The 24,698-nt window shown below is 43.1% G+C and overlaps 2 protein-coding genes across 4 annotated transcripts in view; both read left to right on the forward strand.

The window, feature by feature from the left end:
* PIP4K2A (phosphatidylinositol-5-phosphate 4-kinase type 2 alpha) overlaps nucleotides 1-24,698 on the forward strand; it is a 172,618-nt gene that overhangs the window by 133,491 nt on the left and 14,429 nt on the right. For all 3 annotated transcript variants that reach the window (XM_074404926.1, XM_003930664.4, XM_074404927.1), the window contains 3 exons: nucleotides 2,941-3,087; nucleotides 8,396-8,434; nucleotides 24,532-24,645. In XM_074404926.1, coding sequence (XP_074261027.1) covers nucleotides 2,941-3,087; nucleotides 8,396-8,434; nucleotides 24,532-24,645 — 300 coding nt within the window. The remainder of the gene's footprint in view (nucleotides 1-2,940; nucleotides 3,088-8,395; nucleotides 8,435-24,531; nucleotides 24,646-24,698) is intronic.
* LOC141585297 (uncharacterized) lies at nucleotides 20,080-21,903 on the forward strand (the record flags this gene model as incomplete). The annotated part of the gene is given in 2 exon segments (XM_074403512.1): nucleotides 20,080-20,574; nucleotides 20,577-21,903. Coding segments are annotated over 2 exon segments (693 nt in total), but the record flags the coding sequence as incomplete, so codon positions are not given.

The following is a 24,698-nucleotide window of genomic DNA, read 5'->3' on the forward strand; positions in this document are numbered from 1 at the left end:
TTGGAGTTATCGCCCACTGGTGTTAGAGATCTGTGCTCAGCATTCTCTGGGTCAGCTGGGAGAATCTACCAGGATTCTCATTCCGCCCTCTCTGTGTAGACATCTACCTACAACAGTACGTCGTGCTAGAGAACAGAGGTCCCTAGCCCAGGCGTTCAAGACCCAGTTAAACGTTCCTCCACGGAAATGCACCAGTGTGCCCTTTTCCCAGTGCTCCCCCTCCAGAAATTCAGTCAATGGGTGGAATTTTTTCTGCTGCAAAATGTTAGCCCATTAATGCTTTCTAAACCTTTGGTACCACTTGCAGCTTGGCAATACTGGAATCTAATAGAAAAACGTTGGTTTGACTTGTGGGTTTGTACATATTTATATCCTGAGGAGTTTTAGGTCTTCGTCAAAGAGCCCCATATGTGAACCATAGGTTTGAGAACAACTGCGCGTAGACTTGCTGCTAAAGTAGTCAGATGTGATCTGTCTCTTCTCAGTGTATTAATTTAGCTCGTCTTTAAGGTAGGAGAGATACAGAATGTGATCTGTATGGGAGTTTTTTCCTGAGAGGTGGGCAGTTAGTCAATGATTTCCTCTGTAATATTCAAAAGATCTCTTTACCATGTTTGTCAACATGAATAATGGTTTTTTTCCACTGTGAGGAAAGGAGACATAGCTGTCTGTGGCTCTGCACAGCAACTTGAATCAAGAGACATGGCAGGACTCTGTAAAGATAGTCCATCAGGAGGCAGCGCAGAGGGGGTTGAGCAGCAAAAGCAAAACTGGTGTGTGCCCCGGGAGAAGGACTGTGTCTTGTGGGCCCCAAAAATAACTGCCTCGGAGCAGATTCCTCCCAGCACATGTCTGTATGTCAGTTTGGAGCACAAAACAGGTGTAACATTAAAATTTCTTTTTTTTTTTTTTTGAGACGGAGTTTCGCTCTTGTTACCCAGGCTGGAGTGCAATGGTGCGATCTCGGCTCACTGCAACCTCCACCTCCTGGGCTCAGGCAATTCTCCTGCCTCAGCCTCCTGAGTAGCTGGGATTACAGGCACGCGCCACCACGCCCAGCTAGTTTTTTTGTATTTTTAGTAGAGACGGGGTTTCACCATGTTGACCAGGATGGTCTCGATCTCTCGACCTCGTGATCCACCCGCCTCGGCCTCCCAAAAAATTTCTTAACAAGAGTTTTGAATGAATGAAAATAATCATTATCATCTGCAGTAGAGTACAGTACACAGCATTGTGTGAAGTATTTTGACATTCTCCTATCTGTCATCCTCCAAAGAACCTTCAAGGTAGGAATTGGGCTCTTTTTCTAGAAAAATGAAAGTAAAATGTGGAGTGATTTGGTAAGTGGCCCAAGATCTCACAGCTAGTAAACAGAGGTGCCAGGACACATATACATGCCTTTCTGGCTGGCAAACGAACATTTTCTCTCCTCACGCTGGACTTCCCCAGTCTCCATGTTTGAAGGCTCATCTGGCCATCTTTCTACAGAGGCCAAAAACAACAACCCTTTTTACTTCTTCAGCTCAGATGTGAGAAATGTTCTTTTCACCCAGTGGCTACTACCTGTTTGGCAGTAGCAAAACTCAATTTATTATATTTTGAAAGGAAAGAAACAGAAAATGTTTCACTCATCTGATTTCAAATAACAAGGTGAAACTCTACTCAGGAATTACATCAGATTAAAATACATAGCTCAGTTATTGTCAGCAAGAAAAAAGAAAGGGGAGATGCATCTTTAAAACTTGCCAAAATACTAGATGACAAAAATCAAAGTCAGGTGCCAATGCTGTTTATCTTTAATGAACAAAACTGAAGGCCTTTTCATTCTTACGGCGGTTAAGTATCACCAGAATTGTTTACAATGAAAAGTTTGAAAGGATGTTCTAATTACTTTTGTATTTTTTACAAAATGCTCATTGTAAAAAAAAAAAAAAAGAAAAGAAATTCAAGCAGTATAAAAATTAAAAAGGGTCAGAATTCCCTCCAGCTGCATCATCAGCATCTGGTGAACGTTCTTCCCAGCATCTCTGAATATGCCCAACATGTACGGTGTTTACAATAATGAAATCTCGCCATTTGTGCTGTTAGTTATCCCGGAGATTACACATATATGTCATGGACATAGGAGAGCTTTTTTGAAATAATCCTTCCCCCTCATTTTAAAGGAAGGAAAACCTAAGCTTCCTTTGGGAAGTGCAGAGGGACCCCTGTTTTATGAAAATCTGCTCTCAGGGAGAAGTGGCTCCATCTTGTGGCCCTGTGGAGTGTGGTCATGAAAGACAGCCAAGGTCCTGGTGTGTCTCTGCAACTCCCCTTGGAAATGGTGTCAATCCTGGGGCTTGTCCAGTGAACTTAGTGGAAACCAGCAGGGGCCAGGCAGTCCGCATCCGCCAGTAGAGCAGGAGCGAGGGTGCCGCGGCCGCAGGGCTTGCCCCTTTCTCCCTGCTCTTGTGGGAAACAGCTCAGCCCTCCCAGCTTCTAACACCGGGCTCTCCACAATTTCCTCTTTAATCTCGACTTCAACACTGTTAGAGAATCTGATCTGAGCGGCCACGTCGCTCTGCCACAACCCTGTAGTCGGGGCTTCGGGGATAGACAGAGTCACTAGGTGGGGTGCAGTATCCCTTAAAGATAATTTGAGAAAGACAATCGCATGTCCTCTTGCCTTGCACTACTGTATCCAAGGTTTGACCTTACAAATTCATTTGGAACATTGCGGGAACAAATCTGTCTGGAGATGAAATTGAATTTTCTTGTCTGTGTAGAGATGGTGAACACAGATGTGGTTGGTAAGCAGTACAAATGTGGCCATTTTCTGTAACTGGGACCCTAATGGCTGGAGGTTTTCACCTTGTATAAGCACCATAGTTGTATGTAGTTTACATCTAAGGAAGCAATCTTTTGATTGGATTTTTTCCTTTTTCTTTCTCTCCTGTGCAGTACATAGTGGAATGTCATGGGATCACCCTTCTTCCTCAGTTCTTGGGCATGTATCGGCTTAATGTTGATGGAGTTGAAATATATGTGATTGTTACAAGAAATGTGTTCAGCCACCGTTTGTCTGTGTATAGGAAATACGACTTAAAGGTGAGATTGATTTTATTAATTTTTGTTAAGTATCTCAAGCTTACTCTTTTACATTGTAAAGGTTGTCATTGATATCAAAAATGCTTAAGAATCACTCGGCGCTTAAAGCTACCAGGCAGGTAGCAGTGTATTCCTCTTCTGATGAGGCTATCAGTGCTTGCTGGCATCACCAAAAAAACTTGCATATGTTAGAGATATCACATCTACTTAAATATTCAGCCAACTACATACCAGGCACTGTCCTAAGAGGTGCTGGAAATAACAGGATGAACAAACCAGACCTGCGCTCAGTGAGCTGACATCCTAGTGGGTCATGACAGCAGTAAGTAGACAGAATAAACTGTCAAGGAAGGTTCCCCTGAGAAGATGATATTGGAGCAGACTTGAAGGAGATGAGGAAATGAGCTGAAGGAGAATGTTGCTGGCAGAGGGAACAGTTAAGTAGAGACCATTTCAAAGGCCTGGAGGGAAAGGGGGCCCCCTGGAAACTGTGAGAGTGGAGTGACGTCATCTGGCTTCTGACCTCACCACCTTGGGGAACAATGTCCAAGTTAGGAGTTGGCAAACTCTGACTTGCCCATGCCAGATCCAACTTGAGGGCCTTTTCTTTGAGACGGAGTCTTCCTCTGTTGCCCAGGCTGGAGTGCAGTGGTGCCGTCTCGGCTGATGGCAATCTTCACCCTCGCTGGCTCAAGCAGTCCTCCCACCTCAGCCTCCCAAGTAGCTGGGACCACAGGCATGCATCACCATGCTCAGCTGATTTTTTGTATATTTTGGTGGAGACGGGATTTCACCATGTTGCCCAGGCTGGTCTTGAACTCCTGAGTTCAAGCAGTCCACCCACCTCAGCCTTCCAAAGCGCTGGGTTTATAGGCATGTGCCAGTGCGCCTGGCTGGGCCAATTTTATAAATGCATGTTTATGGAAAACCGCCATGCCCATTGCTTCTGTACTGTCTGTTGCTGCTTTTGCACTGCAGTGGCAGAGTTGAGTAGTTAACCACAGATAAGATTTGGGACCACAAAGCCTAAAACATTTACCCTCTGGCACTTTGCAGAAAGTTTGCCAAACTCTGGTCTGTGACATTTTGGCTCTCAAGTTTTTTGGTCTCAACCCTTTCACACTCTTAAAAGAGGACCCTCAAAAGCTTTTGCAGATTTAAGTTGTGTCTGTGGTTACTTACAGTATGAAAAATTAATATAAGAAATAATTAGAATATGTATTTTTAAAAATGAGAAAACCATTACATGTTAACATTTTTATGAAAAATAAGTATTTTCCAAAAGCAAAAACATTGTGAGACAAGTAGTATTGTTTCAGAGTTTTGCAAATCTCCATAATGTCTGACTTAACGCGAGACAGTTGGAATGTCATGTCTGATTCTGCTGTCAATCTGTGCGGTGTTATGCCATTGAAGTATGTGAAGAAAATCTGAACTTACACAAATAATGAAGTCTGGAAGGTGGGACAGGCATGTTTTAACATCTTTTTTGGATAATTGTAGATACTCTTCTTTGATAGTATACCAAAGCTTGACAAGAGGTAATTTCTCAAAGCTTAGCGTGACATTATGGAATCTGAAATCACATCAATGATTTTTTTGTGCTCTTCATCAAAATCCGTTGATTGGTTTGTGTGCATTGTTCTGAATGTGTGACTTGGTCAAGGCATGCAACTTGCCATTTGGAACATACTGGTTCACTGAGTTATGTGACTCTTCCAAATATTGACGAATTTCATTATACACTATCAAGAAGTCATAACACTGTCACCACCAATGTCAGAAAAGTTTTCTACATGTTAGGAAGCTGTCAAGCCCAGGATGGTGGATATAAGTTTTTTAAAAATCAGTTTTTTACTGGGAATCTCAAATTTTATCACTGGCAACAAGCCCTGTCAGTTACTGTCTGTGAAATGACAGCATGTATCGAGCACCCCAGCACATAGGCAAGCCTAGCGGCTTCATTCATTTCGTAGCAAACATCTGTCAGATGCCCAGATCTGGATCAACATGGACTGTCGGTTGTTCTTTCAATTAAAAGTGTTGTTTCATGAAAACGGTGGCTAGTTCAGCTCATGACTCAAACCATCACGAAAACAGTTGTTAAGACACCATTCCTTCTTTATAAACGGAAGTACTTTACGTATACTTCCTGCACAGAATATTGAAAAGACATGTCCTCCTGGGTCTAGATTTGATACATTGAATTTGATGCTTTCATGTGTTTATAGATGCCTACTTGTAGGAGATACCGTCTTAGCCATAGGTTCAGCAAGTCATGCACGGCTCACAAGTCATAAAAACAAGGATGTAAGGCTTCAGAGGTGGTTCTGCATGACGCTGGGTTTCCACTGCTAGTACTTACTGGCGCCTCTGTTTGATTTACGCTTAACTGGTAGCAGTTCTTTCCACCATCGTTTTTGCAGTATTCATACAAATATCAAGACAGTCAAAAAGGCAAATAATGTCTCAGTACTATTATAAAAATGGTTTTGGCCTGAACAGTTTTGATCTCGGGACCCTAGGGTTCTGAACCACACTTTGAGAAATGCTAGTCTAAGTGAAGGAAATGGGCTAGGCTTGTCTCCTAACCTCTGACGTCCCAACCCACTGGATCCACTTCCCAAATACAGCCTTGTCCTGTCCTGCCTCCAAGTCTTAGCCCAACCCATTTTGTGCCCCTGGAACTGCCGCTGGGGAAATCCCAGCCACCCTCCAGGGGCCTGGCCAGTACCAGCTTTTTCTTGAAGCCTCGGTGGTACTGCTCAGGGCACACAGGACTCTGACTGTCCCAGGGAGGAAAGCCAGAGTGACCTCTGAGGTCACATGTTCTTCTTTCATGACTTGTTAGCCTGGTATAAGTTGCTAAACCTCTATGATCTTCTGTCTTCATCTGTTAAAACAGGGATTTTTTTTTTTTTTTTTTTTTGAGACAGAGTCTTGTTCTGTCGCCAGGCGCCAGGCTGGAGTGCAGTGGCAGGATAATTTTACCTACATTTGCAGGGATGTTTTGAGGATTAAATCAGGTACATATATGTCATGTCCAGCATGAGGCGTGGCACATGGGAGTTAGTGAATATTGGTTGCCTCATTCATTCTCCTGATGTGGAAGTGCCTCAAGAGGAAGTATTTTGTTCTAACTTTTTTTTAATCCCTCTGCAGTGCCTAAGATAGTGCCTCAGACAAGCAGGCATCTGGTAAACATATCTTGGAGTAAATTATACTTGAAGATGGGATATTCTAGTTTTAATTTGCCTTGCATTTCACAATTCCATCTCTCTTTCTGGCTTGTGGCATCGCTAAGCTCTGTTCTTGCCGGTGCTCTGTCGTGATGGAACCTGTTCATTTCATGGCTTAAACTCTTAGCCTTCCTTTTCTAGTTTTGTTAAGAGTTTTTTCGGAATTAATTTAAACTTGGATGAGTTTTGTGTTTTGTTGTTCCCAAGCTAATGATCAGCATTTACATAAAGATGAAGCTTCCCTGAGAATCAGAAGCAGGGTGGATCATGTTGTAGGAGGGAAAACACATGCACACGCACTCCCACCCACGCACCCGCCCCTCAACAACTTAGTAAGAATACAAAGTAGAGTAGCTGCTTCCTCTGCACAGCAGCATAAGCAGTACTTAAGTATTACAAGCGTCCCAATTTTTAAAAAAAATTTGGGAACATGCTTTGTTCAAGTTCGGTGTGTAAAGAAAGGAAGATATTTGTGGCCCATATACAGGAATCCCTAAAGGAAGGAAAGTAGACCATGGCAAGTAACAGCTGCTGGGCGAGGCTATGAGGGGTTGCAGGCTGTGGTCAGAGAATGGCTTCTCAGGTGTGCCTTCATGAATGGTTCACATTATCCATCTCCATCTGATGGGTCAGCTTTGTGCTGCTCTGACTCTCCCCAAGAAACACTGAACATTTTCCCTGGGCCAGCAGCAGGGTCCCTCGGATATTCCAGTCCTGGGAACACTGAGCACCAGGCGGATGGAGGATCGGCCCTGGGGAGACCCCCAGCCTGGTCTTGGCTCCCTTCCCCAGTGCGAGGAGTCTCCTCCTTTCAAGTTTCCACATCTGTGAATTACAGGCAGCATACATCCTAATCAATGCCTGAGCTGCTCGATGAAAGCCAGTAATCAAAATTTTTGATTTCTCTGCAGATGGCCAATCTAAAAGGCACTTTGCTTTTCCCAGGTCAACTGTAAGTTCATTTAATGAATGGCTAACTGAAGTAATCCAGAGCAATAGATGTCTGTTCATTATGTGGTCAAGAAGCAAGTGGCTTGGCTGACCTCATGGTAGTTAGGGGGTGTCCAGTGCAGGACGGGATGTTGACCCAGGAAATTGTTCTGTAAGTCTTCTCTAGCCATTGATACAGTAAACATAGAACATCTGCTGTGTATGAGACACTGTGATTGTCATCCATTCTTAGGAATTCACTAGACCGTTTGTTTCCCAACTTTTCTTTTGAATTAAAATCTTCCACAAGCTAAGGGAAGTTTCTCTGCTTGGACTCTACACCTAAAGGCTCCTATCCGCCTCTGAGGTAGACTCAGGTCACCTTAGACAACCCAGAACTCTGAGGCAGAGTTTTGAACCCCACCGCAGTAGAGCACAAACTGCTGAGATCAAGGGCCGTGTTTTCCTCCACTCTGTACCTCTACACTCAGCATAGGACTTGGCACAAAAGAGGTACAAATAACCGTGTGTCTTTGAAGGACTCTCCAAAGTAAATGGGGTCAGAGAGTGGCCGTGGGGGACTGATATATAACATGCGAGGAAAGAGTATTCATCAGTAACTCTAAGACAGGGGAGAAAACTGTTACAGAAAAAAACAGCAGACGAGACTGTGCCCACATCTGGAAGACGTAATGTGGGGAAAGAGGCTCTTAACACCACCATGGTACCACTGCAGCCAGCTAGTGGGACTCTTCTTTAGGATAACAAGACCAAGTATTTCTGCCAGTTGATAAAGGAGGAAAGTGTGGGGCTGATCCAGTGTTGAGTAAGTTGTTGCTCAAGTGGTGGGCAGGTTTTCTGACTTCCAGCAGGTGGACCAGAACCACAGAAACACAGATAAGCACGACAGAGTCAGGGCTGGAGAAGTGGCCAGTGGCCGGGAATACCTGCAGTGAGGGGGCAGAGGCCTGGCCGCGAGCTGCGGTCCAGGAGGGGTGAGAAGCCCGTTCTGCATGGGCTGCGAGGCAGAGCGGGTACTGAGCTGGCTATCTGCCCTGCCCCGAGCCATTTTCATATTTTCCATGTGTGAAACCCAGTGCCTCCCATATGTATGTTTTTATTATTTCCTTGTGTTTCAGGGCTCTACAGTGGCTAGAGAAGCTAGTGACAAAGAAAAGGTAAGAACCTTGCTGTCTGTCTCCCCGCGTCCCCGGGGCACGCTCACGCCGTCCCCATCACATTCTTTCTTTCTTTCTAGTCTGCCACCCCTGCCATTGCGATTCTTCCATTACGCCGTCAGCTGCCACCAGCGAGAAACACTTTATTGACCTGATGAGAGTTTTACTTTATTTCTCTTTATCAGATTGTTGAAAAATGAAAGTTATTTGTTGTAGCATGCTTGGAGGGAACATTCTACGTGCAGCTTGCTCTTGAAAAACACAGCCACCTGTGTAGTAAACGTATAATCGAAAATGGCAGTGACAGCTGAGAGTGTGTTCCTGCAGGTCAGGGAACCAGGTCCTAGCACCGCCTCACCAATACCAAACAGGATGTGACCCTGAAGACATTTCTTTGCATCTCTGAGTCTGCTGTCTCACCTGTAAAATGTTGGCTTGGATGAGCCTCAAACTCCTTTCCAACTATTAAGACATGATTAGCATATTTTTTGCTTAAAAAAATTAAGGATAAGAAGGCCACATCTCTTTTTCTTTTCTGGTCTTAATGGATCTTACGTAGTATTTTAATGACATTTCGTTTACTTTGCAAGATGATAGACATAGTCAGCTTGAAGGATTGGTTTGAATAGGAGTTTAGGAAGTAGCTTCCTGGATGTAACCTGAACTAACGCAAGTCAGCACATGCTTCTGTAAAGGGTACATCTGTACTGTTAGTTATGCCCGCCTGTCACCTTGGGAAGTGCCTTTTTCTTAACTATTCCATTTGAAAACAGAGCTCCAGGTTGTTTGTTACTTTTAGAATGATAGCAATTTCCAGTTGAATTTTACAGAGTTGCAAATGTACTTTCATTTGTTCATTCAGAGGTGTTTGTGAATATTTTCCTGGTTACTATCCTAGCTTCAGAGGCTAAAATAACGAGCCCCACAGGCAGCTCTGGCAGGGGATGCAGACCTCAAATAGGAAATGATGTTATGGGGTGAACACTCGGATGGAATACTCAGGGAGCTCTAGAGCACATAGCAGGGGCACCTGGCTCAGGCTGGGCAGGGTCAGGGAAGGGCTTCCTGGAGGAGGTGATGTCCGGAAACCTGAAGGATCGATAGGAATTAGAAGAAGAGCAGCAGGTGCAAGGGCATGAGAGGCAGGGTGGGGAGCATTTGGTGCATTTGCTGCAGGGAGAGAGGAGGCCACGGATGGAAGGAAGCCCGACCTGTCAGAGCGGCTGATGAATTAACCCAAGAAGATGCTAGCCTGAGCTGGGGTGTGGTGGAGGTAGATGGATGACAGAGAGATTTGGGAAGACCAATCTACAGAACTGAACTGAGGGATTGAATGCCAGAGGTGCCAGGGAGTGTGCATAAAGGGAGGGGGTTTAAGGATGACCAGCAAGTTTCTGGTTTAGGCAGTTGCGTAGGTATTCATTCTGCTCCCTGAAATAGCAAACAAGAGCAGGAGGAGGAGGAGTTTGAAATGTCACTGCAGCGTCAGAACAGAGATATCCAGTAAGCACAAGAGGTGCACAGGGACTCTCAGCTGAAAAAAACAGCATGGGAGACCTCCCTGGAAGGACAGTCGGCAGAGACAGGGAAGTGGGTGAGGTCACCCAGGAGGAGCGTGTGGATAGAAGAGCACGACTAGAACAAGCCCAGCGGAACGTGGCCCTTTACAGGAGCCAGGAGACACTGGGTCAGTCGCTCAGATAATTGAGCGTGTTTGATGAGCACGCAGTCTGCCATGCGTTGTAATAAATGTCTCGAGGAACAAGGCAGACGCAGTCCCCATCCTTATGAAACTTTCACTCTAGTAATGTCCCAGGAACCAGAGGAAATGAACTCCCCAGCATCAGATGCTTCCGGGAGGCCAGGTAGGATAAGGACGGAGAGCTGTCTGGGGACATCCCACAAATTGCTGGAGACCTGGTCGGCGAGGGTGGGTGGGGGCCAGAGCCAGATTGCAGCAGGCGAGGAGGAGAGAAGAAAATGGTGGAAGCTTCTCTGGCCATTGGCCCTTGTACTGTGCGTGAGTGAATGTACATTCTGAGAACTCAACCGTCATGTAAACCCCTTCTAAGGCACTGGCTTTGGCCAGAAGAGGCAGAAACTGACTGTCGACTTCCATGCTCCGTGAGTGAATGTTTCTCCAGGTGCTGAAGACTCAGCAGGTCTGTAGCCGACGAGAAGCTCAGAGGCTAAATTTTATTCAGATTTTCTCCTCGGAGGAAATACCAGAGTGTGTACAGAGCCACACATACTCTTCGTCATCACATAACAGGCCAGCCCCTGAGTGAGATCTGTGGACAGGGTGATATCACCACCCCACATTGGAGGCTCCATTTTTACTTTCTTCACCAGTTCCTTGGGACTACCACTAGCAGGGTTTTTTCCTTCCTTCATTTTGATTTATTCAAGTGCAGTCAACAAAAGCTTTGTCTGCTGTGACAGTAAACACTGCCAGCAAGGACAGTTACAGCTAATGGTGTGGTTGCTGCTGACGCCTCAGTTATAAAACAAGGGCACACAGAAAGGAAAGCCACATGTATTTCACTTCCTGTAGCTGTAACGGTTCCTGCAAAGCAGGACATTAATTTACCTATCTTTCTTTCCCCTATAGGACTTAACATACTTTCCAGAACCCATGGCATGAACCACAGTTCACTGCCCTCCTCACCAAAAATGTTTAGCCCCTTTATTGGTGTAGCTTTTTATGAAAAGAGAATGTAGAATTTGTTTGAATGAGAACTCGTCTTTCTAGGACTCTGCTAGGATGCTTGTTGTATACTGAATCTAAAATGACATGTACCCATCATTCCTTAAGACATCTCCCTAGGAGGTGGCTTTCAAGAAAGGAATAACTGGCACTGGTTGCATACAAACTATATGCCAGACCGTTTTAAATTTTACAGGAATTATGTCATGTAATCCTTACAGTCACCAGATGAGATCAGTGCTGTTATTACTTCCAGTGGATGAAGTTGCTTAACTGACAGGTTTAGTAACTTCATCCAGGGTCCTACAGTTAGGAAGCGACAGCGCCAGGGTTTGAGCCTGCGGTCACCAGTCCCAGAGTGCACATTTCTAACGACGATGCCACACTAAACGTTTGAGAGTTCATCTCTCCTTCCCTTTAAAGGGAGTATTACCAAAAAGTCATATTAATCCCATTAATTGTGAAAATGAATGAGGAAAAAGTTACTACATTGACCAAAAACATTATTATCGTGCTAAAACAGTTGATTCTAAAACTAGACTTTTTTTCTAAAATAGTAAGATATTTGGATTCATAGTTTGTTGGCAAAACAACCAATTTGTATTTCTTCTGTTTGAAGAGCTTGAACATTTTTGTTCATATTTTCAAATATGCGTATTTGTATAACTCGTACATAGAATGCAGTCTTGATTACTGCTTTACACGGTGCAGACATTAGAATTGTCTGCACTGTTGCCCTGAGGAAGAATTCAGTGCCCCAGCCTTCTTTTTGCAGTTGAGGTTTATGATAGCTCTTCTTCCAGAAGACAGAGGCTGCATAAAGCTACCCTACCCACCCTTCTGTGTTGGAAATGCTCACTTGGGAAGAGGGAGAGGAAATAGCTTGAAGATGTGGAATGTCAAAGTAATAGAAATGCGTAAGTGATGGCGAGTGAGCCTGCCTTGACAGTCGGGTAGAAATGAAACTGCACCCTCATTCATGCACAGTAAAAGGGCAAATGGCCGAAGAAGCCTCTACCATTTCCTTTTCTCCTTCTCACTTCATCACCTGCTGCTGTCTGGTGGCTTTGGCTCCCATCCACCCTCACAGACCTCAGACCGTGGACCTCATCCCCAGCGATTTCCCTGTGAATACATCCCCCAGACAAGAGACGGAGGAGGCGTTTGAAATCTCAGGATGGCATCAGAACGGAGATATCCAGTAAGCATGAGAAGCTGCACAGGGGGTCTCCGCTAAAAACAAAGGGCTTGGGAATCCTCCCTGGAAGGACGGTAGGCAGAGACAGGGAGGTGGGTGAGGTCACCCAGAAGGAGCATGTGGGGAAGAGAAGTATGCCTAGAACAGACCCAGCAGAAAGTCATCACACATGGCTCAGTGGAGATCACGCATCTGCTTCTGATCAGGCAGTGTTCTGTATACTCTAGAAACGTTTATTAACTATAAGAGATCAAAGAAAATGTATTAATAGGGCTAAACTTTTAAAAGCATTTTTTTTTTTTTTTGAGACGGAGTTTCGCTCTTGTTACCCAGGCTGGAGTGCAATGGCGCGATCTCGGCTCACCGCAACCTTCGCCTCCTGGGTTCAGGCAATTCTCCTGCCTCAGCCTCCTGAGTAGCTGGGATTACAGGCACGCGCCACCATGCCCAGCTTATTTTTTTTGTGTATTTTTTTAGTAGAGACGGGGTTTCACCATGTTGACCAGGATGGTCTCGATCTCTTGACCTCGTCATCCACCCGCCTCGGCCTCCCAAAGTGCTGGGATTACAGGCTTGAGCCACCGCGCCCGGCTTTTTTTTAAGTTTCAAAAAAAGTCTTTGCTTTCCCTTTTCTGCCAACTTCAGAGTTTTCTTTCTATGATGAGTTAGGATTTTTGCCTCTTCCAAAAAGCGTACCATTCATTGTGTTCACAAAACCATAAATGCCGCTTTTAATGATCAGACATTGGGAGAAAAAAAACAAATGCTTTTAAAACAGTCTACTGGTACCTCTGCTTTGAAATATTGGGGGAAGACTAAAAATCCTTATTTTCTACATTTTATAAATGAAATCGAATGATTCGCAAGAATATTATTTTCATGGCTAATATGTGTACCTATAGTCCTTTCCAAATGATTGTTACGCTACAATGCGGTCTTTGTAGAGGTCTGGGCATGGCGACTCACACCTATAATCCTAGCACTTTGGGAGGCTGAGAGGATAGCCTGAGCTCAGGAGTTCAAGACCACCCTGGGCAACATAGCAAGACCCCATTTCTACAAACAATAGAAAAATTAGTTGGGTTTGGTGGTGCAAACTTCTGGCCCCAGCTACTTGGGATGCTGAGGTGGGAGGATTGCTTGAACTCAGGATGTCGAGGCTGTGAGCCATGATCACACCACTGCACTCCAGCCTGGGTGACAGAGCAAGACCCTGTCTCAAAAAAAAGAAACCTTCATAGAGAATCTCTACTGACATAGTAATCTCAATTCTTATTCTTCCTAGGTTTTCTTTCATATGAATCATTATAACTGTTTTAATTGCCCATGCTTTTAACTTGTTGATGACAAGTTTTGAAACTGTCATTTCAAATATTTAGCGATATAGGTGCAGACAAGTTTCATCCCTTAGATTACAGCTTGACACGTAATTAGCGTGATTTGCATTAGCATAATCATGAAGATGGAACTGAAGGAAATAAAGAAGTTATAGTCTAACAATAATGGAATCACTTTCATGGCAACAAGTCTCAGAACATGCATGTACAGATGTCTTGAGGTTTTTTTTGTTTTTTTTTGTTTTTTTAAGAGCAGAACAGTGCTTAAAAAAAAAACTATTGTCTAATTCTGACAGCTGCTATGACTTGTTTTATTCTTTAATTCTTTCCTTTTTAATGGAAGGGCATCTCCCATTCATGGCTCCAGCAGTTTCGCCTCCTCTAAATGAGACAGAGAAATGCGAACCTCCCTGGTGGTCGATCTTTTCACAGCTGCGCTGCAATTCCAGTGTGACATCAAATTAGTAATTATAGCTGAGCGGGCTGCTTTTTACAAATGACAGTCTTAGCTTGCTGCCTGCTAGCGAGCGACTCAGCAGGGGACCTGGAGAAGTAAAAGAAAACATAACTGGACTCACTTGATTTCTGGGGGATTTGACCTGACTCTTTAAAAAGCCCATGTTCTTGAGAGAGAGAGTCCTGGGGATTTACACAAATATGCATTTTGTTCATCATCCTGCACAGTTCTTCTCAAAACTCATGTCTGATTTTATTGGGTATAGTAAAGCCTGTGTAATGGAGCCGTAGGGTCACAATAAGAAGATTCCTTTCAACATACAGCCTTCTCCCTGAAACCCATTTGAAAGAAAACAGCTGCCCTGCAATTGGCATTTGTGTAACTATATTGGCAATAATCACTGTTGACACTTTGATAATGGGCTACAAAAAGCTGCCTTGTTGATTCGCGGGCACTGTGAATTGCACCAGCAATTAAGTGACTGTCACCGTCTCTGACATTTTACCTATTACGAACTGAGGGTTCGAGAGGATTAATCATTAATACCCTTACATCTAAAAATGCTTTTTTTTCTAAACCAGTTTTCAGCATTTCTTTTGTGGTCTTTAAATTGTAACAAATTATAATTAATTACTACCTCTATCTGGTCATCTGGGCTGCTGCTGAATCGAGGTGGCCAGGGTGGCAGGCTCCCCAAACATGACACAAAGGCACAGCAGTATGTCCTTCTGGAAATCTTTCTTTGCCGCTCAGCTAAGAAGTGCCTCCTTTTCCACTGTGAGCGGATCGTCGGTTAAAGGGGGGTTGTCAAGCTTTTTAGGCCCTCAGTTCAGCTAATGCTTTAACCTCCTTCTTTAAAATTCCTTTTCTCCTGAGATGGAAGGGAATCATTCTCCTTTGCCAGCCAGTGTTTGTTAGGGACACCAGTCCTGCTACCTAAAGTGCAGAGGAAAGTTTCCCACTAGGGCAGAAGCAGGGCTGCTCTCTCAGACCTTAAAGGCAGCACCAGTAACATCTACCTTCTGGACCAGAGACGTTTTATAAAAGAGAGGTTTGGGGGAAGGACTCCAAACAGAGGATTAGGGGATCCAAGTCCCAGCCCTGGGGGTACAGGGCTGCATTAATGGGGTTTGAGTATAGGTCATTTGACTTTGCCCCCATTTGTAAAATTAAAGGATTTGCTTGCATCGTTGGTCCGCATGCTTTAGTGTTGGTGAGAATCTCTTGTTTCCAGTGAAGCTTTCCTGGACCTTCCTCCAGAGATGTGGTTCAGTGGTCAGCCCCACTTGGAGAAGTTCTGACCCTGGCCATCACTAAAATCTTCTCTGTTCTAGATATAGATTAAGGTGATTGATATGACTGATGGGGGAAAAAAGTTCTCTTCAGCAGATAAAGAACCCCATATGTAACCCATGAAGGGAATTCTGGGAATTAAGTTTTAAAGCTTCATTTAGAAATTTTTCTGCCGGGCGCAGTGGCTCAAGCCTGTAATCCCAGCACTTTGGGAGGCCGAGGCGGGTGGATCACGAGGTCGAGAGATCGAGACCATCCTGGTCAACATGGTGAAACCCCGTCTCTACTAAAAATACAAAAAATTAGCTGGGCATGGTGGCGCGTGCCTGTAATCCCAGCTACTCAGGAGGCTGAGGCAGGAGAATTGCCTGAACCGAGGAGGCGGAGGTTGCGGTGAGCCGAGATCGCGCCATTGCACTCCAGCCTGGGTAACAAGAGTGAAACTCCATCTTAAAAAAAAAAAAAATAAATAAAAAAGAATTTTTTTCTAACTGAGCAGCATGGCACATGACAAAAAGATCACATGCAGTGACTCTTGTGAGCACCTTCCAGATTTTCACTCAGATGACAGCATTCAAGTCCTCAAGGCTTTATGACTTAACGGTGCTGCATTAGTTCTCAGTTGCCTCAGATTCATTTTTATCTCATGGAACAAAATCAACTCGGATTATCACAAGCACACGTGGAACAGTGCTGTTAGGTAGAGGAATGATTTTAAGCTAACAACTTTGAGTTGGTTCTAGAAAAAGTTGGGGGCGGAGAGAAGACTTCTAAAATTAATATGTGGTCTGAATTTAAGCCAAGCTGCTACAGATGTATAATCGTTGAAATAAGTAATGATCTTTAATAGGTTAGTATTAAACCAGAAAGCTATAGGAGTTAACAAACATCTTGAGTGTTCAGCCTTTGACATTTCTTAGATTATTGCCACAGCCATCTGCACACCAGAATCTTCTGTTCCGGCTAGAACAAACCCGTTCTGTAGGTCCTGTTTTGTAGGTCTTGTGTGCAGTTCGCCATCATAGCCCAGTTTGTGGAGGAACAACCAACCGTCACCTTTGACATCACCACAGAGTTGTGGTCATAAAATAGGACAGTATAAAAAAAGGAGTAAATTACACTTTTTACACATTAGCTTGAGGGAAAATTGCCAACCCCTAGGTCTTACCAGCCGTAAGACAGCGCTTCTCCAGTTTTGCTCTGCTTAATTACAGCACCGTTTCACGAGTCTGTTGAGGTATGTTCTCTTTCCACATTCATACAAAACAGATTCAAAATAAAAATTAGGAAATGTTCGCATCTGGATGCTGGTCACAGATGTGCACGTATGTTCTGTTTGTGCAAAACCACCCTTTTTCTTTGCTACTTGTGTATGAACTTTAGCCGTATTCACTTATTTACCTTTTCATGTATCAAATTTGTGGCTTAGATGTTTCAAGAAGCAGAACTGATGTCATTATAAATCCCTAGCATGTCCTCTTACCCCAAAATTGATAACACATATGACGATATTCCATCAAATTATTTTTATCCTAGCTCCAGCGTAAAGATTACCTAAAATACCTTCCCTTATAGAAATACTTGTGAATTATATTTTCAGCTCCATAGATTCTGATTTTTACGAAGATTTTTGTAGACACAGCCAAAGGGATGTTAATTTTACAAGTTTATTTTCATTTGGGTGAGCTTGGAATAACAAGTAAATCAGCAACACAAGCAGTTCCTAACATAAAACAATTACTACATATTTTTTATGTTGAGCATTCAGCTCTGGGTGTCACAGTAAGAGTGCATCAAAAGGACACTCGGCAGCAGTCTCTGACATAGAGGCTTAAAAAAATAGTTTGCCAAATGAGTGTATCGAACAAAAATTCATTTCATTCTGAAATACAAGTTCGTTAATCACAGTCCTATGATATGTATTGTCCTTTGCATTAAAATCTAGTGCCAGCATCCTGTTTGGATTCAACCCTCAAGTGTGACTGGGTGCATTTCGTCTTCCCAGTCAGATTTCCATCCAGAATAAAATAAAAACTTGGCTCCGTATTTTAAAGATTTGGCTCTGTGCATTTTAAGTTCATGTATTTTTTATTGCCAGTTATTAATGGCCATTTACCCATTCAGTTGGCTCTTTCTGTATAATTAAAGTTTATAAAGATCGTTAAAAATCCAATGATACTTTAGTTTGAATTCTGTTTAAAGTGATGTTTCAAACTGTAGTTTGAAATTCTTTGATTTAAAAACAAAAAACGTGTGTCATCTAGAAGATTTAAAAAAAAAAAAATCTCACTAAAATATTCATATAACTTCTGGCTTTACTAAACCTTAAAATATCCAATATTGCTAAACTCCATATGAATGACAGCAGTTATACATCATATCACGGAACCTAAAGAAATAAGTGTAATACACAGATACAAATCAGTTAATTCCCACTTGAAACAAAGCATTTAACTCCTTTTGGTAAACACATTTATTGTTTTGGTTTTGGTTTCATTTTCAGAGATTCTGCAAAAGTTCTTAGTCATTTGGAAGTTTGTAGCATAAAAGTACCAGATAAGTACTTGGGAATTTTTTAGGTGTTGCTTTTCAGCTCCTTTTTACCAGTTCTTCTGGGAAGCAAACAGTGCTGCATCTCCTTTGTTCTTGCGGAATTTTGCAATTTCTGTACCCCAGGTCTCTGCTAAAGGGAGGCATGTGTTTAGAAATTCTAAAAATGAGGGCTCTAAACTTTTTAACTGTCCTGATAGGTTTTCCTTTTTTAATTCCAACCCACTGGCCAAATCTGTCCTTAGAGATCATTTATAACTTTTATTGAACCCTAGGGAATAAGTAATTCTGTCTAGACGCTTTTATATGCTAAAAGCCTTATGCATATGTGGGTTATCTTCAGGCTCTGATGCAGCTGAGTGTGCATCTCAGTTCTCACGTTCATGTTCATCTGCGTTTTAATGACACACAAACTGTTTTTGACCATGACCTATATTGTCACATAGCGTGTTTCTTGCTGTTGACTTACAGGAGACTTGCTGAGGCCTGTGATTCTGTGCTTTAAAAGATGGCAAAAACTTTTCAAAATGAGGGAGAAATGTCTGTAATAAATGTATTATATCTATATGCATATGTTTATAATAAATTTTCTTTTTACAGCTCATAGCAAGTTAAATGTTCCCAGTGAGTTCACTGTTCCCTAGTATTTTGGTTATATTTTCTGGCTACTAAGATTTCAGCTTGTGGATTTTTGCTTTAGGTCAGCAAAATAGCATTCACTAAATTACCCACTATTATAATGTCCTCACTGAGAAGAACTAACCCATGGAAAATTAAGGTAAGACAAAAGTCAACAAATTTCTATCTTTGGCTAGATAATGTAAAATCATTACACTTATTCCATACATTGAATAAATATCATAAATTTCAGATTCTTTATTACTCCAGGAACTTTAGTCCAATTTTTTTTATAAGATAGGAACATGTTACTCTCATTTACATTTCAGTTAAAAAAAAAAAAAATGTCTTTTCAGTGAGGTTTCCTCAGCTTTTGCAGGTGATCGCAGAGGTTTTTCTAGCCAGGAGAATTCAAAGTGGAGCTTTGCAAAACTAGAGTAGGGAACTAGAGGCACTGAGACAGGGTTCAGCGCCTCTGGCTGTGTCACCTTTGATGCATCCTGTCTTGTGTATCCTGTGTTCCCTGTGTGTCCTGTGCAGTGACATGAAATACTAACTTTGCGCTCGTGTATCATAGGTTTGTGTGCGGTAACAAAAGTGTCTTCCATATTTGAGGGCAGTATGTAGAGGATTCATGTGACATGTGTGTGACTCGCAGATAAAACCCAAAAACAAAGAAAATTTTAAACATCTTTGAGATTAAGCTTGTCCAACCCACGGCTCATGGACTGCATGTGCCCCAGGATGGCTTTGAATGTGGCCCAATACGAATCCGCAAGCTTTCTTAAAATGTGATGAGATTTTTTTGTGATTTTTTGTTTGTTTGTTTGTTTGTTTTTAGCGCATCAGCTATTGTTAGTGTTCAGTGATTTTATGTGTGGCCCAAGACAATTCCTCCAGTGTGACCCAGGGAAGTCACACTGGAATTGGCCACACGGGATGGGACACCTTGGTTTAGATTACGGACATGCTAAATTGTCAGTTTTTTAAATCATTCAGGTATCAATGAGAAGATATCCTAGGTTTAAAGACCCTATTTTATTAGAAAGTCGGGAAAGAAGAAACAAATATATAGTAAGTTACTGCCAGGCACTATGTGCTTTGTGTCATTTGATTCATATGCTAACCCTATTAACAGGTGCAGTATTAACTAATTTCCCATTATATAAATAAGGAAACTGAGGTTTGTGCAGATTAAGCAACTGGCCCACAACATCCCAGCTAGTATTAGAATGTTAAACATGTCAATACATTTTTCTAAAAGAAAAATCTTGCTCTGGATTGATCAGCGAGGAGTTTTTTCTAGATCCATAAGCCATACTTGAGAACATGCCTAGCAAATAACAATGTTTGTATATAACACACTGTGTGACAGGCACCATCTTAGGCCTTTTTACATGTGTGAACTCATATAATCCTCACAACCTTATGTTTGTGAATCCCCCTTAAGGATGGAAAACCAAGTCACATAGAGAGGTTAGGTAACTTGCTCAGAGTCACACAGCTAATAATTGGAGTTGCGGAGCTACAACCCAGGCAGCCTGGATCCAGTGTGTTCTCATAACCACGGGCTGCAGTCTGTCTCCTTCGTGGAAACCTGGGCCATGCCGAATCTACCTGGGGTTGGGCATCACCACACAGGACAGTAAAGGGCTCATTTTATCAGAACTGGAAGCAGGACAGCCAGGCTGCAGGGGGCACAGCGTCCTTCTTCTGGTGCCTGTGGCTGTGTTTGTGCATTTACACATCACAGTAGTGGAGATGAATGCCAGTTGGAATCCAACCCACCGCAGCAGATGACCTCATGGAAGAGAGAAAACAGCCCTGCCAGTGCTGGCCTGGCTCTGCCTTGGGCTGTATTTACTCATGGGGCCACAGCTGGCCAGGGCCTTGGAGCAGGTCTTAGAGCAGTCCCAGCTCAGGGCTGGGCACATGGAGGAGGACGGGGTGGGGAAGGGTAGCTCCCTTCCTTACCCTCGTCTCCTCAGTGTCCCCACCCAGCAAGTACCGAGGGTCATACAGCAATCGCCCCGCCTCACTTAGAGGCTCTGATCTCCACAAAACTGGCCAGAGCTGAATTCAGAGCAAATAAAGGCTCAGCCTGCCACCACTTCAGAAAGGCTGCAGACCGCTGGCTGGAAGCCAGCCTCGGAGAGTCCACAACCAAGAAGCGTTTCTGAGCTGCCTTTAGTTAGCTCTAGGGGTTTCCTCCGCCTTCTCGCTGTTTCTGCACTGAGCTAGGAAAGATATCAAAGACACTCGTTAAAGAACCAGACCCAGTGACTACAAACTTTTAAGTGCAAATAATCCAGTGTTTAAAAGCAAAGGGTATAATCTGTTGCTACATTAAGCTGTTGCTGCCCACAGTTAATTTTCTGCTGCTCTGTAGACGTCATCTTGGGTAGGCAGTTTTACACCAAGAGTTTATTAAGTTCATTAAATCACAGTATAATAGTTTTCCACGTTTAAAAAAAAAGATGTTTCTAACATAAGTACTGCTCTTTATCAGAGGGATATATTGAAATTTATTTTTAAAAGCTAAGCAGTAAGATATTCTTGATAGTGAATCATTGTCAGGTGACTTAAGCTTTGTTACCTTTTTTTCCCCCGGAGATAGGGTCTTACTATGTCACCCAGGCTGGAGTGCAGTAGTGCAGTCATGGCTCTCTACAACCTTGACTTCCCAGGCTCAGGCGATCCTCCTACCTCAGCCTCCCAAGTAGCTGAGATGACAGACATACAGCATGCCTGTCTTATATGTTTTTTTATTTTTTTTTTTGTAGAGATGGAGTCTCACTTTGTTAGCCAGACTGGCCTAAAACTCTGGACTCCAGTAATCTTTTCTTGGACTCCCAAAGTACCGAGATTGCAGGCGTGAGCCATCGCTCCCAGCCTATCTTGTTCTTAGTAGAAAAAAGAACAGTTAAGTTTTTGTTTAAAAAAAAAAAAAAAAAAAAAAATCAACCTGTAATACCCGTTTTAAATCTGTGTGCTTTATTAAATGCTCAGTGAGGATGATGATGGCGGTGGCGATTACAAGCACCACTCACTATTTGAATCTGTCACATGGCTTCTGGTTAAGTTCCCAGCACATCGTTTACCTTAGTTTCCCATCTCAGCTCAACCAAACTTTGAGAACTTAAATTACATAATCTGTTTCCCTGAATGTAAAACATGGCTAAGAATGATAGTTAAGGTTGTTGCAAAGACTAAAGGTAGATGATAGACGTGAATGAAATGACTCATGCAAAGCACTGAGCAGGGTGTCTAAGGCTGCTGCGAGTGGTCGCGGCAGTATTTTCCCCCTTCTGTATCTATGATACAGGCTGGAGTTGTCCGGGAACCTGGCCCCTGGTCCCTGGCAAGTAAGGAGTGGAACCAGGTTTGCAGCCTCAGGACTCATGACTCCAAAACCTTCATGCCCTGCACACTCTGTCTTGCGGTAAGCGTTTGTGAGGTGGAAATGTGTAGACCAGTGTTGGATTCCGTGTATGCAGCTGCCCTGCCAGGACCCGCCTTCGTCTCTTGATCCTTTCAGTAAGCCCTTAAGTCTTTTAACCAATCTGGGTGCCCTTTTTTGAACTTGATCCAATCTAAATACGTCCCTAGTGCCTGTGAAATTCACAAGTCAGCTTAGTCATAGAGTACAGGGTGTCCAGAGTTTTATGAGGTAGGATTATACTTTCCCTGTCACATGAGGTAATTCTGCTGGGGTGAACCTGAAGTGGCATTCATCTTCATTAATGTGACTTGTGTTACAAACACACATCCAGCGTGTAATTTACAGCCTTGTCTGGGATCTGTCATCTCTGCCTTCAGGTTTCTCACATTTATACAAAACCCGAAAAAAAAACACCCTCTCCCCTTCTTTTCCTACATGTATAAAATGAGTTGTGGAATTGAAGCAGATGTCTTAATCCTTAACACCCACACCCACACACCTCCCATTGCCAACACATAATGACACAGAAATGCCCAACGTGTCTGCCTGGAAAATTATGATCCTCCTTGGTCTCTCCTGTTTTTGTGTGTAGGTCTGGCTTCAACCCTTTTTTCTAACATGCTTCCAATTTTGTATTTTGGCCAATGTTTATCTTCTCACTGCCCTCCGAGTGAGTTTTGTTGACTTCAGAACCTAAGTTTCATTTTTGGTGAAATTTCATTATGTTTACCGTTCTAATAGGAGAGAAACCTTATAATCTAATGTGATGACCTCAAACACTTAACATTAGTGTGGTGCCGTCACATTCGAGGTGTGTGGGAGTTGGGGGGATGCATGTTTTGTATTACTTTAAAGTAATTATTGACAGGTTTAGGGGGTTAGTCTAGCAGGCCCATCCTACAATTTTGTGAAGAATGGCATTGCATTTTCCTTTCTTAAAGATTCAATAACTCAGCATAAAAGTGTTTGAAATTTTATCCATCTCCCCCGGAATCTTCGTATTTATCTTTACATCTTACATATACATCCTACTTTATTTTCTACCTACTTGCTTTCATGTCTTTCTCCCATATGAGATTACAGACTCCTTTACATTAGAAATTGTGAACTGTTCATATTTGCATCTCTGTACTTGACTCACTACCTGCCTATTGAGTTGAAGCTTGACATTTCTGAGCTTTGCTGTACCTGTTTTGTAAGGATAATTCTATTTGGCTTATAAAGATTGTGGTTATGTCTAATTTAAAGTTGCAAAACTGTTCAGATTTTTTCCAACTTAGGAGCCAAAGGGACGAATTTAGAAATGCATAATTTATATACATGTGTGGGTGTACATAGATATGACTGTTTACATGTATGTCCATACTTTACAGAGAAGAGGGGAAGCGAGCAGTTTGCGCGTGTGAGAGATTCGGGAGATGGACCCAGGGAGTTTGCCTGTATTGCTCTGAGTAAGGAGGGAAGATGAACAGTGTGGGAGCCAGGAAGGACAGCATGTGGTTTCCTTGGCTTATTTTGTTTTCATCTGGTTCACACGTAGGGAAAAGACCATTCCAGGTTCATCAGCATACAGAGAAAGGCAGGCAGTGCATGACACTGGCTTTCTTTCCACTGAAGTAAATAAGCCATGGGTAGCTGAAAGAGATGGGAGATTTATTTTGAGCTTGTACTGAATGCAGGTTGCACAAAGTTTTATCTACACCGTTTTGAAACCATATGCCTATATGATCCTGTTTGCTGCAATGCAAGCTGCAGTGTGTTCTGCTCATGACCCATTTCTGATAGTCGCACATTGCTTTGTGTTGGTCGGTGTAAGTGCGGTTTACTTGCTCACCCTCTTGTTCAGCTGTAAAAGGTAGACCTCCCATGTTAATACGTTTATGTTAAGACAGGCCTATTTTCTTTAGTATTGTCCAAATGAGAAGAGAAGTTCCTTCCTGGCTGAGTGGCGAACAGGAAAGCCTGGAAGGGCAGATGGCTAACCGCGTGCCGCAGGTTCTCCGTGGTGCAGAAAGTAGATATGATTACGGATGGGGCATTTGCGAGACAAGATACCATGTTATTTGTAATGTGAGCCCAGCAATGGCTACCCAAATGTGGGAGGAAGGATGGAGTTGGGTTGTACCAGTAAGAAAATTGAAGGTTCCTGAGAAAATAGTCCAAGAATACAAATTCCACACTCAGAAGACTTCTTGTAAGAAAGGGAATCTAAGAAAGCAGTCAAGTTCATTCCTCTGAAAAATGTGAAATGTGTTACAAAAACCCTTATAACGTGGAGTCCGTCGGACCCCCACCTCACTGCTACTGGGAATGCTTCCAGAGGTTGCAGCTCAATGGTGCCCCCCGGTGGTATTCAGGCCTTCCATTTTACTGTTTGGGTAAGACCCCTGTGGAGGTGATGAGGGGTGGCAAACTTCAGTGTCCAGGGTTGGAAGCTGTATGTGGTTTTTTCTATTTTATTCAAGCCTCGTCATTCTTCTTCTTCTTTGTCTTAGGCCAAAGAACTGCCAACTCTGAAAGATAACGATTTCATTAATGAGGGCCAAAAGATTTATATTGATGACAACAACAAGAAAGTCTTCCTGGAAAAACTGAAGAAGGATGTTGAGGTAAGAACAGGCAGCATAGAGGCCAGCCCCATTGTGTACGTGTCCGCCCTGTT

Source organism: Saimiri boliviensis, chromosome 8 (genome assembly GCF_048565385.1).
Source record: "Saimiri boliviensis isolate mSaiBol1 chromosome 8, mSaiBol1.pri, whole genome shotgun sequence".
NCBI lineage: Eukaryota > Metazoa > Chordata > Mammalia > Primates > Cebidae > Saimiri > Saimiri boliviensis.